The sequence below is a fragment of the Pristiophorus japonicus genome, chromosome 3 (assembly GCF_044704955.1).
Source record: "Pristiophorus japonicus isolate sPriJap1 chromosome 3, sPriJap1.hap1, whole genome shotgun sequence".
Taxonomy (NCBI): domain Eukaryota; kingdom Metazoa; phylum Chordata; class Chondrichthyes; family Pristiophoridae; genus Pristiophorus; species Pristiophorus japonicus.
In genome coordinates this window covers 226,536,360-226,553,418 of record NC_091979.1, presented here as the reverse complement: position 1 = coordinate 226,553,418, position 17,059 = coordinate 226,536,360, and the positions used below count along the sequence as shown (strand labels likewise).

General features: G+C 43.7%; 1 protein-coding gene across 2 annotated transcripts in view; it reads left to right on the top strand.

The window, feature by feature from the left end:
* sh3pxd2aa (SH3 and PX domains 2Aa) overlaps positions 1-17,059 on the top strand; it is a 482,983-nt gene that overhangs the window by 394,726 nt on the left and 71,198 nt on the right. Inside the window, exon 9 of one of the 2 annotated variants that reach the window (XM_070876344.1) lies at positions 15,203-15,286. The exons of the other annotated variant lie outside the window; for it this stretch is intronic. Within the exon in view, the coding sequence (XP_070732445.1) occupies positions 15,203-15,286 (84 nt within the window). The remainder of the gene's footprint in view (positions 1-15,202; positions 15,287-17,059) is intronic. 2 annotated transcript variants of the gene reach the window in all.

Here is a 17,059-nt window from a genome sequence, read left to right as displayed (position 1 = left end):
TAGCCGTAAGGGCCATATCTAACTCCCTCTTGAATATATCCAACGAACTGGCATCAACAACTCTCTGCGGTAGAGAATTCCACAGGTTAACAACTCTCTGAGTGAAGAAGTTTCTCCTCATCTCGGTCCTAAATGGCTTACCCCTTATCCTTAGACTGTGACCCCTGGTTCTGGACTTCCCCAACATCGAGAACATTCTTCCTGCATCTAACCTGTCCAGCCCCGTCAGAATTTTATATGAGATCCCCTCTCATCCTTCTAAACTCCAGTGAATACAGGCCCAGTCGATCCAGTCTCTCCTCATATGTCAGTCCTGCCATCCCTGGAATCAGTCTGGTGAATCTTCGCTGCACTCCCTCAAAAGCAAGAACATCCTTAGATTAGGAGACCAAACTGAACACACTGTTCCAGGTGAGGCCTCACCAATGCCCTGTACAACTGCAGTAAGACCTCCCTGCTCCTATACTCAAATCCCCTAGCTATGAAGGCCTTCTTCACTGCCTGCTGTACCTGCATGCCAACTTTCAATGACTGATGTACCATGACACCCAGGTCTCGTTGCACCTCCCCTTTTCCTAATCTGCCGCCATTCAGATAATATTCTGCCTTCGTGTTTTTGCCACCAAAGTGGATAACCTCACATTTATCTACATTATACTGCATCTGCCATGCATTTGCCCACTCACCTAACCTGTCTAAGTCACCCTGCAGCCTCTTAGCATCCTCCTCACAGCTCACACCGTCACCCAACTGAGTGTCATCTGCAAATTTGGAGATATTACACTCAATTCCTTCATATAAATGATTGATGTATATTGTAAAGAGCTGGGGTCCCAGCACTGAGCCCTGCGGCACCCCACACGTCACTGCCTGCCATTCTGAAAAGGACCTGTTTATCCCGACTCTCTGCTTCCTGTCTGCCAAACAGTTCTCTATCCACGTCAATACATTACCCCCAATACCATGTGCTTTAATTTTGCTCACTAATCTCTTGTGTGGCACCTTGTCAAAAGCCTTTTGAAAGTCCAAATACACCACATCCACTGGTTCTCCCTTGTCCATTCTACTAGTTACATCCTCAAAAAAATTCCAGAAGATTTGTCAAGCATGATTTCCCTTTCATAAATCCATGCTGACTTGGACCGATCCTGTCACTGCTTTCCAAATGCGTTGCTATTTCATCTTTAATAATTGATTCCAATATTTTCCCCACTACTGATGTCAGGCTAACCGGTCTATAATTACCCGTTTTTTCTCTCCCTCCTTTTTAAAAAAATGGTGTTACATTAGCTACCCTCCAGTCCATAGAGTCGATAGACTGTTGGAAAATGATCACCAATGCATCCACTATTTCTCGGGCCACTTCCTTAAGTACTCTGGGATACAGATTATCAAGCCCTGGGGATTTATCTGCCTTCAATCCCATCAATTTCCCTAACACAATTTCCTAACTAATAAGGATTTCTTTCAGTTCCTCCTTCTCACTAGACCCTCGGTCCCCTAGTATTTCCGGAAGTTTATTTGTGTCTTCCTTCGTGAAGACAGAATCAAAGTATTTGTTCAATTGGTCTGCCATTTCTTTGTTCCCCATTATAAATTCACCTCATTCTGACTGCAAGGGACCTGCGTTTGTCTTCACTAATCTTTTTCTCTTCACATATCTATAGAAGCTTTTGCAGTCAGTTTTTATGTTCCCAGCAAGCTTCCTCTCATTCTCTATTTTCCCCCTCCTAATTAAACCCTTTGTCCTCCTCTGCTGAATTCTAAATTTCTCCCAGTCCTCAGGTTTGCTGCTTTTTGTGGCCAATTTATATGCCTCTTCCTTGGATTTAACACTATCCTTAATTTCCCTTGTTAGTCACTGTTGAGCCACCTTCCCCGTTTTATTTTTACTCCAGACAGGGATGTACAATTGTTGAAGTTCATCCATGTGACCTTTAAATGTTTGCCATTGCCTATCCACCGTCAACCCTTTAAGTATCATTCGCCAGTCTATTCTAGCCAATTCACGTCTCATACCATCGAAATTACCTTTTCTTAAGTTCAGGACCCTGAATTAACTGTGTCACTCTCCATCTTAATAAAGAATTCTACCATATTATGGTCACTCTTCACCAAGGGGCCTCGCACAACAAGATTGCTAATTAGTCCTTTCTCATTACACATCACCCAGTCTAGGATGGCCAGCCCTCTAGTTGGTTCCTCGACATATTGGTCTAGAAAACCATCCCTAATACACTCCAGGAAATCCTCCTCCACCATATTGCTACCAGTTTGGTTAGCCCAATCTATATGTAGATTAAAGGTGTCCATTATAACTGCTGTACCTTTATTGCATGCATCCCTAATTTCTTGTTTGATGCTGTCCCCATCCTGTATAAAACAATGGTTCGGCCTCAACTGGAGTATTGTGTCCAATTCTGGGCACCGCACTTTTGGAAGGATGTGAAGGCCTTAGAGAGGGTGCAGAAAAGATTTAGGAAAATGGTTCCAGGGGATGAGACATTTCAGTTACTAGAAAAGCTGGGGTTGTTCTCTTTAGAGCAGAGAAGGTTGAGAGGAGATTTGATAGAGGTGCTCAAACTCATGAGGGATCTGGACAGAGTAGATAGAGAGAAACTGTTCCCATTGGCAGAAGGGTCGAGAACCAGAGGACACAGATTTATGGTGATTGGCAGAAGAACAAAGGCGACAGGTGGATAAACCTTTTTACGCAGTGAGTGGTTAGGATCTGGAATGCACTGCCTGAGAGGATGATGGATGCAGATTCAGTCATGGCTTTCAAAAGAGAACTGGATAAGTAGTTAAAGGAAAATTCTTTGCAGACCTATGGGGAAAGGGCGGGGGAGTGGGACTGGCTGAAGTGCTCTTGCAGAGAGCCGGCAAGGGTTTGACGGGCTAAATGGCCTCCTGCGCTGTAACCATTCTATGATTTTATTGATATCGCTCTTGTTAGTGCCTTCGGTATGTTTTACCAAGTGAAATGCACCATATAAATCTAAGTTGTTATTGTTCCTGTTAAGCTGCGTTGACAGGCAGCGGTCTGGAGGTGCTTCGCAGGCTTTACAATGGAACAAACGCGCATGCGCGGAAATTTAAAGGGGCCACCTTAAAGGGCACCTATAACAACTTAGGAGGAACATTGGTTGGAACATATTAAAAGGTCAATATTGAACCAAAATAGTGAGGTCATCCTGCCATTTTATAAATCATTGGTGTGACTACTTGGAATGCTGTGTACAGTCGTCACAATACAAGCAGGATATTGTAGCTATTTCAGGATACAGAAGAAAGCAACCAGAATGAGTGAGTGGATGAAGAAATTGAATTACGTGGGGCAATTATGTCAAATGAGCATGTTCTCTCGGGAAAAATGGTTGCGAGGTGATATGATTGCTGTTTTTAGGATTATAAATAGGCAAGGTAATGTTGACCATGGCGAGCTGTCTCCACTTGTCCAGAACAGTTGAACCAGAGGACACGGTCTGTGCTTGAAGGGGGGTAAATTCAAAACTAATCTGCGGAAACAAATTTCAGTGAGGAACAGACTCCCTCGGGAGGCGGTGGAAGTTAGTATTGATGCATTCAAATGAAAATAAGATGTATTTCGTTCAGAAAACAGGATTATTGTAGGGTATACAGGTATAAGCAATTTGTGACATGACCTGTGGTGAGTGTAGCATACTTAGGAGAAACAGGTGACTTTGGACCGATGGCTCCCAAAGCTCTCTGCCACTGCGATTTTCGTCACCTCATGACTGGATCTTTTGATAGCGATCGATTGCTATGATTAATCGATTTCTATGATTAATCAGTTGTTGCACCATGCAACTACAAGGATGGTAGAAGGTGAACTTGATGGGCTCTGGTCTTTTCACAACTAGCACTTCCGATGTTCCTATTGCATCTAAATGTTTCCACCGACTAATTTATTGTGAACTAATTGATTTCTACTCATTTTCTCATTTCGTTCTTAAAGTTGTTCATAGAACCATAGAAATTTACAGCATGGAAGGAGGCCATTTTGGCCCATCGTGTCCACGCCGGCCGACCAAGAGCTAACCAGCCTAATCCCACTTTCCAGCTCTTGGTCTGTAGCCCTGTAGGTTACAGCACTTTAAGTGCACATACAAGTATTTTTTAAATGTGGTGAGGGTTTATGCCTCTACCACCCTTTCAGGCAGCGAGTTCCAGACCACCACCACCCTCTGGGTGAAGACATTTCTCCATATATCTCCTCTAAACCGCTCCCCAATTATTTTAAATCTATGCCCCCTGGTTGTTGACCCATCTGCCAAGGGAAACAGGTCCTTCCTGTCCACTCTATCCAGGCCCCTCATAATTTTATACACCTCAATCAGGTCTCCCCTCAGCCTCCTCTGTTCTAAAGAAAACAGCCCCAGCATCTCCAATCTTTCCTCATAGCCAAAATTCTCCACTCCAGGCAATATTCTTGTAAATCTGCTCTGCACCCTTTCTAGTGCAATCACACCTTTCCTGTAATGCGGTGACCAGAACTGCATACAGTACTCAAAGCAGCAGCCTAACCAGTGTTTTATACAGTTCAAGCATAACCTCCTTGCTCTTGTATTCCATGCCTCAACTAATAAAGGCAAGTATTCCATATGCCTTCTGAACCACCTTATCTACCAGGCATGCTACCTTCAGGGATCTGTGGACCTGCACTCCAAAGTCCCTTTGTTCCTCTACAATTTTTATGTGTCATACCATTTAATGTGTATTCCCTTGCCTTGTTAGACCTCCCCAAATGCATTACCTCACACTTAGCCAGATTGAATTCCATTTGCCACTGTTCTGCCCACCTGACCAGTACATTGATATCTTCCTGCAGTCCGCAGCTTTCTTCTTCATTATCAACCACACAGCCTATTTTAGTGTCATCTCCAAACATCTTAATCATACCCCCAACATTCAAATCCAACTCATTGATATATACCACAAAAAGCAAGGGACCACTGGATCTCCACTGGATACAGCCTTCCAGTCAAAAACACCCATCAACCATTACCCTTTGCTTCCTGTCTCTGAGCCAATTTTGGATCCAACTTGCCACTTTGCCCTGGATCCCACGGGCTTTTACTTTTGTGACCAGTCTGCCATGTGGGACCTTATCAAAAGCTTTTCTAAAATCCAGATACACTACATCGTACGCACTGCCCTCATCGACCCTCCTGGTTATCGCCTCTCAAAATTCAATCAAGTTAGTCAGACACGACCTTCCCTTGAGAAATCCATGCTGACTGTCCTTGATTAATCCATGTCTTTCCAAATGAAGATTTATCCTGTCCCTCAGGATTTTTCCAATAATTTTCCCACCACTGAAGTTAGGCTGACTGGCCTGTAATTATTCGGTCTATCCCTTTCTCTCTTTCTAAACAAAGGTACAACATTAGCAGTCCTCCAGTCTTCTGGCACCACACCTGTAGGCAGAGAGGATTGGAAAATGATGGTCAGAGCATCTGCTATTTTCTCTTTTGCTTCTCTTAACAGCCTGTGATACATTTCATCCGGGCCTGGGAATATATCCACTTTCAAAGCTGCTAAGCCCCTTAATACTTCCTCTCTTACTATGTTTATTGCGTCTAATATTTCACACTCCTCCTCCCTCATTGCAAAGTCTACATCACCCCGTCTTTTGTGAAAACAGATGCAAATTATTCATTAAGAATCATACTCACGTCTCTGTCTCCACATACATATTTCCTTTATGTACTCTAATAAGCCCCATTCTTTCTTTAGTTACCCTCTTGTTCTTAATGTACAAAACATCTTTGGGTTTCCCTGATTTTAATTGCCAACATTCTTTCATGCGCTCTCTTTGCTTTCCTTATATCTTTTTAAATTGCACCCCTGCACTTCTTATACTCCTAGAGTTTCTGCAGTATTGCGTTCTCGGTATCTGTCATAAGCTTCTCTTTTTTTCTTTATCTTACCCTGTATATCCCTTGACATCCAAGGGGCTCTAGATTTGTTAGCCCCTTTTTTTTAAGGAAACATACTTGCTCTGTACCCTCAGGATCTCCCCCTTGAATGCCTCCCACTGATCTGGCACTGATTTACCATCAAGTAGCCGTTTCCAGTCCACTTTGGCCAAATCCCCTCTCAGCTAGGCAAAATTGATTTTACTCCAATTGAGAACTTTTATTCCTGGTCCACCTTTGTCCTTTTCCATAACTATCCTAAATCTTACTGAATTATGCTCACTAGCACCAAAATGCTCTCCCACTGATACCCCTTCCACCTATTCCTTCATTCCCCAAAACCAAGTCCAGAACCGCCCCCACCCTTGTTGGGCTTGTTACATAATGGCTAAAGAAGTTCTCCTGAATGCACTTTAGGAATTCCGCACCCTCTGTATCATTCACACTACCTTTTTCCCAGTTAATATTAGGGTAGTTGAAATACCCCTACTATTACAGTTCTATAGCTTTTGCACTTTGCAGCAATTTGCCCACATATTTGTTCTTCTATCTCCCTCTGATTGTTTGGGGGTCTATAGTACACTCCCAGTAGTGTGATTGCCCCTTTTTTGTTATTCAATTCAACCCATATGGCCTTGTTTGATGACCGCTCTAACATAGCATCCCTTCTCACAGCTGTAATTGTTTCTTTAATTAATACTGCGACCCCCCCTCCCCCTTGTTTACCCTCTATCCAATCTGAAAACCCTGTAACCAGGAATGTTGAGCTGCCATACCTGCCCTTCTTTCAGCCATGTCTCAGTAATAGTTATAATGTTGTCTCTTCATGTAATTTCCATATTGTGTTTAATCAACTATTTCCAGTTCATTTTAAGTGATTGTTTTAAATCATTTTGTTGTACAAAAGCAAATCCGAATTTAAAACTCTTGAGTATTGTGGGTACAAATAGTTAAGTGCGCATAATCATAAGATAATTGGTGCTCAAAAGTTGTTCTGTAAATTTATTCTTTTTATGAGTATCGTCCTTGCACCCCTGAAACTAGGTTTCAAATCCAGCCCGGTAGGGGGCGGTGGGGGGTGGGGGGGGGGGAGTTTCTTCTCTGGTGGATGTCTAGGCCTTGTAGTGGGTCCTTTCACCCTCCAGAACCTAATCTATCGGATCACATCTGTGTCAGGCAGAGGGAAACTTACCTCTTCCCTTCTCTCATTTATAAACTATTCATCGAGTCCTTGGGGATGTGAGTCCACAGCACACAGTGACTCAAATTTGGTGCTTACAAAGTCTTCAGGATGATAATGGATATTTCCTAATGCTGGAAGGTGGTCAGTACTCAAGAGTGTTAAAAGAGGTATTGCTCATCAGTAATTTCATTGTCAGTACTAAAAATGAAACCATTTGTGGTAGCCGGGCTGGAAGAATGATTGGGATGCTTGGACTTTGACTTAACCAAGCAACTAATTCAGAGAAACCATTGCTGTGTTGAGTGACCCTCTATATAGTAGAAAATAAATGTCTTTCAGGTTTGTTAGCTTTTGATTTAAAAACATTGTACCAGAGTATGATTCCAACACAGGCATAATGGGGGAGGGAACTTCTGTGGGACTGGCTAGCATCCCGGGGTGCATCACTGATCCTTGTTTCCAGCCTTCTGATCTCTACCAAGAAGGACAAGAGCAACAGATGCACGAGTACACCATCACCTCCAAGTTCCCCTCTAAGTCTCACATTGACCTGACTTGGACATGTACCACTGTTGAATCAGTTTGGTTGGAGATAAGGAATAATAAGGGGTGGGCGTAGTCTATAGACCCCCAACAGTAGATACACTGTCGGACAGAGTATAAATCAAGAAATAATGGAGGCTTTAAAAAAGGAACAGCAATAATCATGGGCGATTTTAACCTTCACATTGATTGGACAAAGCAAATTGGCCAGGGTAGCCTTGAGGAAGAGTTCATAGTTTCCTTGAACAGTACGTTGCAGAACCAACCAGGAAGCAGGCTATCTTAGATCTGGTACTGTATAATGAGACAGGATTAATAAACAATTTCCTAGTAAAGGATCCTCTAGGATCCTCTAGGAATGAGTGACCATAAGAGCATAAGAAATAGGAACAGGAATAGGCCATACGGCCCCTCGAGCCTGCTCCGCCATTCAATAAGATCATGGCTGATCTGATCATGGACTCAGCTCCACTTCCCCGCCCGCTCCCCATAACCCCTTATCCCCTTATCGTTTAAAAAACTGTCTATTTCTGTCTTAAATTTATTCAATGTCCCAGCTTCCACAGCTCTCTGAGGCAACGAATTCCACAGATTTACAACCCTCAGAAGAAATTTCTCCTCATCTCTGTTTTAAATGGGCGGCCCCTTATTCTAAGATCATGCCCTCTAATTCTAGTCTCCCCCATCAGTGGAACCATCCTCTCTGCATCCACCTTGTCAAGCTCCATCATAATCTTATACGTTTTGAAAAAGAAGGCAGACAAAAAGCAGGGAACTATAGACCAGTTAGTCTAACATCTGTCATTGGAAAAATATTGGAGTCCATTATTAAGGAAGCAGTAGCAGGACATTTGGAAAAACATAATTCAATCAAGCAGAGTCAGCATGGTTTTATGAAAGGGAAATCATGTTTGACAAATTTGCAGGAGTTTTTTGAGGATGTAACGAGTAGGGTAGATAAGGGAGAACCAGTGAATCTGGTGTATTTTGATTTCCAGAAGGCATTCGATAAGGTGCCACATAAAAGGTTACTGCATGATAAAAGTTCACGGGGTTGGGGGTAATATATTAGCATGGATTCAGGATTGGCTAACTAACAGAAAACAGAGAGTGGGGACAAACGGGTCATTTTCTGGTTGGCATACAGTAACTAGTGGGGTGCCGCAGGGATCAGTGCTGGATCCTCAACTATTTACAATCTATATTAATGACTTGGATGAAGGGACCGAGTGTAATGTAGCCAAGTTTGCTGATAAATCTCCAGAAGTATGAAAGTTACAATTAATGTGAACAAAAGGGATTGATGTAGCCCAGTTTGCTGATGATACAAAGATGGGTGGGAAAGCAAATTGTGAGGAGGACACAAATAATCTGCAAAGGGATATAGACAGGCTAAGTGAGTGGGCAAAAAGATATGAGGCTATCCACTTTGGCAGAAAAAAATAGAAAAGCAGATTATAATTTAAATGGAGAAAAATTGCAAAGTACTTCAGTACAGAATGACCTGGGGGTCCTTGTGCATGAAACACAAAAAGTTAGTATGCAGGTACGGCAAATAATCAGGAAGGCAAATGGAATGTTGGCCTTTATTGCAAGGGAGATAGAGTATAAAAGCAGAGAAGTCCTGCTACAACTGTAAAGGGTATTGGTGATGCCACACCTGGAGTACTGCGTGCAGTTTTGATCTCCGTATTTAAGAAAGGATATACTTGCATTGGAGGCTGTTCAGAGAAGGTTCACGAGGTTGATTCCGGAGATGAGGGTGTTGACTTATGAAGATAGGTTGAGTAGGTTGGGCGTATACACATTGGAGTTCAGAAGAATGAGACGTGACCTTATAAGATAATGAGAGGGCTGGATAAGTTGGATGCAGAGAGTATATTTCCACTCAGGGGAAACTAAAACTAGGAGGCATAGTCTCAAAATAAGGGGCCGTCCATTTAAAACTGAGATGAGGAGGAATTTCTTCTCTCAGAGGGTTATAAATCTGTGGTATTCTCTGCCTCAGAGAGCTGTGGAGGCTGGGTCATTGAATATATTTAAGGCGGAGATAGACAGATTTTTGAGCGATGTGAATGAATGGTTATGGGGAGTGGGCAGGGAAGTGGAACTGAGTCCATGATCAGATCAGCCATGATCTTATTAAATGGCGGAGCAGGCTCGAGGGGCCAAATGGCCTACTCATGCTCCTATTTCTTGTGTTCTTGTTCTTTCATCGCTGCATCAAAATTCCAGAATTCCCTACCTAACAGCATCGTGGTAGCACCATCACTACAAGAACTGCAGTGACTGAAGAAGGCCTAGCACCCACTGAAGGCAACTAAGACTAGGCAATAAATGCAGCCTTGCCACTACATCCACCTTCTGAAAACATTTTTTTTTTAAATTCCCCATTTAAGTCAAGGTGACAATAATGCTCAACTTATTCACCGCTAGGTCATTAACAAGACATAGACAATCTTCCTGTTCTGCTGTCCAAGGTGCATCTGAGAGGTCACGGATGCAGCATTTACCAGAGTTGTAATCCTGGGAACAGTTTTGGGTTCTATTAAACAGCTGGATTTTCAATGGTTCAACGGGTGATTGACATTCCAGAAGCCATTGTTGAACCACAAGCGTTCCATTCCCTGGTGTTTAGCTGATGTGCACCAATCAACATTGAGTTATCCACATTAATGCCAGATACCTGCAGAGCTCCCATGACTCCTTGCCCATGCCATGTTTAAGAGCCGGGTGAAGTTAACAGATGGATGTGCAAGACCAGGAATACCCTTTTCAACAGTAGCTAATATTCCCACTCTCGATCTTCAGGAGAGGAGCTATGCAACAAGGTTCACTCAGCTGGCCTCCCACATCATACCCTACGTAAACTAGAAATGATCCAAAACTCGGCTGCCTGCGCTCGCTGGCCTATATTGGCTTCCGGTTAACCAACGCCTCGATTTCAAAATTCTCGTCCTTATTTTCAAATCCCTCCACTGCCTCACTCCTCCCTCCGAGATGTCTGCGCTCTTCTAATTCCGCCCTCTTGAGCATCCCTGATTATAATCGCTCAACCATTGGTGGTTGTGCCTTCTGTTGCCTGGGCCCCAAGCTCTGGAACTCCCTGCTTAAACCTCTCCGCCTCTCAACGTCTCTTTCCTCCTTCAAGATGCTCCTTAAAGTATACCCCTTTGGCCAAGCTTTTGGTCACCTGCGCTAATTTCTACTTATGCGGCTTGGTGTCAAATTTGCATCACATAGTACTCCTGTGAAACACTTTGGAGTGTTTACTATATTAAAGGTGCGATATAAATACAAGTTAATCATGGAAATACCATTAGCATGCTGAAGTCCAGATTCTGAGGCCTTGATGGGTCTGGAGTTGCCCCCCAATATGAACCTGCGAGAGTCTTAAGAATATTGATAGTCTGTTGGAGGCAGAAGGATCCAACTCCAGGAACCCGATGCAGTAACCCAGGAAGATGTGCTACCGAAAGGCCCTTCAGGCAGAGAACAACACACTTCCTGTGATCAGGAATGTAAGCACCAACAAAATGAGAGAATATTTTTCATAATTAACTAACATGCCCCCCCCCCCCTTTGAATCGTAGAATGGTAAAGCACAGAAGGAGGCCATTCGGTCCATCGTGCCTGTGCTGGCTTTTTGGTAGAACTATCCAATTAGTACCATGCCTCTGCTCTTTGCCCATAGCTCTGTAAATTTTTCCCTTCAAGTATTTATCCCATTGCCTTGTAAAAGTTACTATTGAATCTGCTTACATCACCCTTTCAGACCATGCATTTCAGATCACAACAATTCGCTGCATAAAAAAATGATTCCTCATGTTGCTGCTGGTTCTTTTGCTAATCACCTTAAATCTGTGTCATAAGAACATAAGAAATAGATGCAGGAGTAGGCCATTCGGCCCTTTGAGCCTGCTCCGCCATACAATAAGATCAGCTCCACCTTCCCACAAAATCACCATATCTAGTGGCAGACAGCAGGGAAACTCCTCTATAATTACCATAAGTGGACTTGTCATCTTTCTTGAAGGTGGTCACGATTACAGCATCTCTGAGATCCCCGGCATGCTCTCCTCCTTCCAAATAAGAAAAACCAGTTCATGGATTCGCGCCAATAGTGCTTGTCCGCCATGCTTTAGTGCTCCGGCGGAGATTCCATCTGCTCCTGAGGCCTTGTTGTTCTTCAGTTGTCGGATGGTCTTTTCAACCTCATGCCGGTTGGGGTTGTGCTGAGATGCTAGCGGATAGCATGCTGCAGGATGAAGTCGAGGGCACTCGTGTCGAAGACAGAATCTCGGTTAAGGAGATCTTCGAAGTACACCTTCCAGCGGGCACTGACTGCCTCTCTGTCCTTGAGGAGTACCTTTCCATTCTTTGCCCTCAATGGCGTAGGACCTTGGGTGCTTGGGCCGTAGGTGGTCTTGACTGCGCTAAAGAATCCACGCACGTCGTGGTTGTAGGCTAGTTGTTGGATCTCCTGTGCTTTTTCCACCATCTGTTCTTTAGTTTGCGAGTTTTATGTTGGACCTCGGCTGTCAGACGTCAGTAGAGCTGCTTCCTTGCTCTCGAGTTGTGTTATCGCAAAAATTCTTCTCAATCGCCTTCTTCCAGTGTCTGAAGAGCTCCTCCCAGAGTCGCAATGCGGATTCTGCTCACTAAGGGGCACAATGGACATGAAGAAAAATGCAGGGAGCAGCACCAGCCTCTCTACATGGCATTCTTTGACCTCACAAAGGCCTTCGACACTGTCAACCAGGAGGGTCCTCCTCAGATTCGGCTGCCCTCAAAAGTTTGTCATGATCATCCACCTGCCCCACGATGACATGCAAGCCGTGATCCTGACCAACGGATCCACCATAGACCCAATACACATACGGACCGGGGTCAAGCAAGGCTGTGTCATCGCACCAACTCTCTTCTTGATCTTCCTTGCTGCAATGCTCCAGCTTGCCCTCAACAAGCTACCCGCTGGAGTGGAGCTAATCTACAGAACAAACAGGAAACTGTTCAACCTCTGTCGCCTCCAGTCCAGATCCAAGGTTATCCCATCCTCCATCATTGAATTACAGTATGCAGATGATGCTTGTGTCTGCGCACACTCGGAGGTCGAACTCCAAACCATCGTCAACACCTTCACTGAAGCATACGAGAGTATGGGACTTACATTAAACATCCATAAGACAAAGGTTCTCTACCAACCTGTCCCCACCACACACTACTGCACCCCGATTATCAAGATCCATGACGAGGCCTTGGACAACGTGGATCATTTTCCATCCCTCGGCAACCTACTGTTAACAAGGGCAGATGTCGATGTCGAAGTCCAACACCGCATTCAGTGTGCCAGTGCAGCCTTCGGTCGCCTGAGGAAGAGGGTGTTTGAAGACCAGGATGTCAAACCTGGCACCAAGCTCATGGTCTACAGAGCAGACCTCCTATATACTTCAGAGAGCTGGACTATGTACAGCAGACACCTCAAAGCACTGGAGAAATACCACCAACGCTGTCTCCGCAAGATCCTGCAAATCCATTGGCAGGACAGATACACCAACATGTGTTATCGCTCAGGCCAACATCCCCAGCATCGAAGCATTGACCATACTAGATCAGCTCCACTGGATGGGCCACATCATCCGCATGCCCAATACCAGACTCCCAAAACAAGCGCACTACTCAGAGCTCCGACATGGCAAGCAAGCCCCAGGTGGGCAGAGGAAATACTTAAAGGATATCCTCAAAGCCTTCTTGAAAAAGTGCAACATCCCCACCGACACCTGGGAATCCCTGGCCGAAGACCGCTCAAAGTGGAGGAGAAACATCTGGGAAAGCCTTCGAACACCTTGAATCTCTTCACTGCAAGCACAAGAAGCCAAGCCCAAACAACAGAAGGAACGCATGATAACCCAAGCACTTCAACCACCGTCTGCCCCACCTGTGACAGAGACTGTAGGTCCTGCATTGGACTTATCAGTCACCTGAGAACTCGTATTAGTGTGGAAGCAAGTCATCATCAACTCCAAGGGTCTGCCTAAGAAGAAGAGTGATTCCCTTAATACCGAAAAATCTATTGCTCTCTGTCTTGAATTTACTCAATGACTGAGCATCCACAGCCCTCTGGGGTAGAGAATTCCAAAGTTGCATGGCCTGTTAGTGAAGAAATTTCTCTTCATCTCATTCCTAAATGCCAACCCCTTATTCTGGGACTAGTTCTAGAAACTTCAGCCCGGGGAAACATACTCCCAGCATCTACCCTGTCAAGCCCTGTAAGAATTTTATATGTTTAAATGAGATCGCCTTTCATTCTTCTAAATTCTAGAGAATATAGGCCTAGTCTCCTCAATCTCTCCTCAAATGCTAGGAATCAGCTTGGTGAACCTTTGTTACACTTCCTCTAAGGCAAGTACATCCTTCCATGGGTAAGGAGACCAAAATTGTACATAATACTCCAGGTGTGGTCTCACCAAGGCCCTATATAATTGCAGTAAGAATTCTTTACTCTTCGAATCATAGAATGGTTACAGCACGGAAGGAGGCCATTCGACCCATCAAGCCCGTGCTGGCAAGAGTGCTTCAGCTAGCCACGCTCCCCTGCCCTTTCCACTGAAGTCCCTCATCCCTGGAATCATTCTCGTAAATCTTTTCTGCACCCTCGCTAAAGCCTTCACATCCTTCCTAAAGTGCGGTGCCCAGAATCGGCACAATATTCCAGTCGAGGCTAAACCAGTCCTAAATGGCTAGCCCCTTATCCTGAGAATATGACTTTTAGTTCTAGACTTTCCAGCCAGGAGAAGCAACCTCTCAGCATCTGCCCTGTCAAGCCCTCTCAGAATGTTTTATGTTTCAATGAGATCACCTCTCATTCTTCTAAACTCCAGAGAATATCAGCCAATTCTACTCAATCTCTCCTCATAGGACAACCCTCTCATCTCAAGAGTCAATCTAGTGAACCTATGTTCTCTTCCCCCCCCCCTCCTCCAAGGCAAGTAGGTAATGAGACCAAAACTGTACTCCAGGTCTGGTCTCCCCAAAGCTCTATATAATTGCAGTTGTTGTGAACAGTCCTTCTAATTTGTCCTTCATACCGTAGACAGTTCATTGGAAGACAGTGTCATGACTGAGGCTAAGGGGACTAAGGCCCATGCTTTTCTCCCCAGCATAGTTAGTTACTAGCCAGGTCTCAATCATTGAATTCTGGTGTGTGCAGCTAACTGAGTGCTAAGAGTGGGGACTCCAGCTTCCTTGAAGGTTTTTTTTTGTAGTGTATCCTGCAATATTAAACGAGGAGAAGCCTGGACAAACTGGAACCTTTTCTAACGTACAGAGTCGTGGCTGTCCAAAACTATACGCAACCAGTGGTGAGCATTGGCTGTTCTGCAGTAAAATGATTATTTATATTGGTTCAATCCCAAAAACTCCTTCCAGCCCTGGTCCGAGTAATTGCTTTGTGAATATGTTCATCTCCCTGTTGTAAACACTTTCCTGTTTATTTTTTGTGTCTGTTTTTTCACATTTCCCTCCCTGCTTGTAGTCACTAAGAGACGCAAAGCCCATCTGCGGCGGCTGGACCGGAGGTGGACTCTGGGAGGAATGTGTAACCGCCAACAAAGTCCAGGTGAAGAAAGCCCTGCGCCTTCTTACAGCATATGCAATATGTCATGTTTAATTCTGATTGCAGCGAAAGAGAGGTGGTGTAAGATTAAACACTTTTCACTCTCCATAATACTTTTTTTTTAAAGAAAGCTGACTATTCCAATTTCTGAGGAAGCTGGGTGTGTGTGCATGTCTTGTGTTTGTGTCTGTGTGTCACTCTTTGAACAACTTCTGGTATTTTTTGATCTGATTTTTCACTCTTCACTGTTACTTCAGCATATCTTTGTTTTCAGCATCAAGCAGAGTGAGTGCAAACAAATAATATACAAAAAAAGATGGTTAACTTCAAAACCTGGGTCATATTGAAGGATATAACAAATAACTTCAAAGTGCAGGTTACATTTTAAAAATCAGGTATTTAGAGAATTGTAAAAATGATTGCTGCAAACAGAATAAATTGTGATCGTCTTGTATGTGAAGTCGGCTGTGTGTATTACAGAACACATGGGTCTGTGTGGCTGAGAGTGGGGGCATTGGCACAAATTTGAAATTAATTTTTTATAGCAGTTTTAACAATATAACTGGTAATCTGCCTCTGGTAAATTATCATACAAGTCATTTTCCTTATGTTGCTATGCTTCGTTTCCTCACAGTCCATGGAATTGATCTGGTTTGACTCTCTCTCTTTGAAGACTTCAGACAAAAGTGACTGGAATCAAGCATATTTAAATAACCAAGATTTTAAAATCTACGAACACATACTCTGGCTGCCGTTGCCATGGCCGGTACGCTTGCTGTTGCCGGTGTGTTGAATATATTGGGTAATGCACTGGTCATTTCAGTATCAGTGCTTTTCATTAACTGAAACATTCTAGGTTTGAGTTACCTATTTTTGGACAACATCCAATGCTTTGCCCAGCAGACTTTCAGTAAGTGAAGTCTAGTCAAGGCTTAGATCCGATCAGACATTTGTCCTTTTTGAGCCTGTGGAGCTGCTTCCTTAAACATTGCTTTATAGTCAAGTAGACACTGACTGATGAGGGAGGGACAATGGAAATAAGGCTCTGTTGAGTGAATTTGATGTGTGTTGGAAGGGCTGAGGATTTTCCAGAACAAAATACTGGAACTAGAAAATACTGCCAACAGACACTAAATTATTATTTTAAAATTACACTAATGGTTTCATTCTTCAGTCTGTGTTCCTCTCAGCTACCTGCAGAGGCTCCCTCAGTCTCAGAGTGAATGTGCTCCTCTCAGCTTTCTAAGGATGAAGCATTTGGAATAAAAGCAAATGAACATAACTTCCTTTTCAAGCATTTCACTTCACAATGGTATTTATAGAATTGGACTTCTGAAGGCTTGGAAACATTAACAAATGCAAAATGAAGTCAGAATTGCAACAACACAACAACCTCTTCTCCAAAAGCCCAGTATCGCACATAACAACTATTTTCAATTGCAGAATTTTGATTTAATTTATTTGTTTTGTGTGGGTAGTGCCAGTGGTGGGGGTTGAAGTAGTCTCCCCAGTACCGAGATTAATTCCTGCCTATATTATGATGGGTTGAATGTATTACATAGGTTAAACACTTGCATTTATGATAGGACACTTTTCCAGTGCAAAGCTTTCATTACCTACATGTCCAGTATTATATGGCCCCGTTGGATTGATTAAATGTTTGTGTCGAAACCCTGATATTCCAGCATGGTGTGACCTTTCCATATCCCATACCACCTGGCTTTCTAGCTATTAAAGTCCAACTATCTAGTTGGGGCTTAACTTTAGTGTTTTATA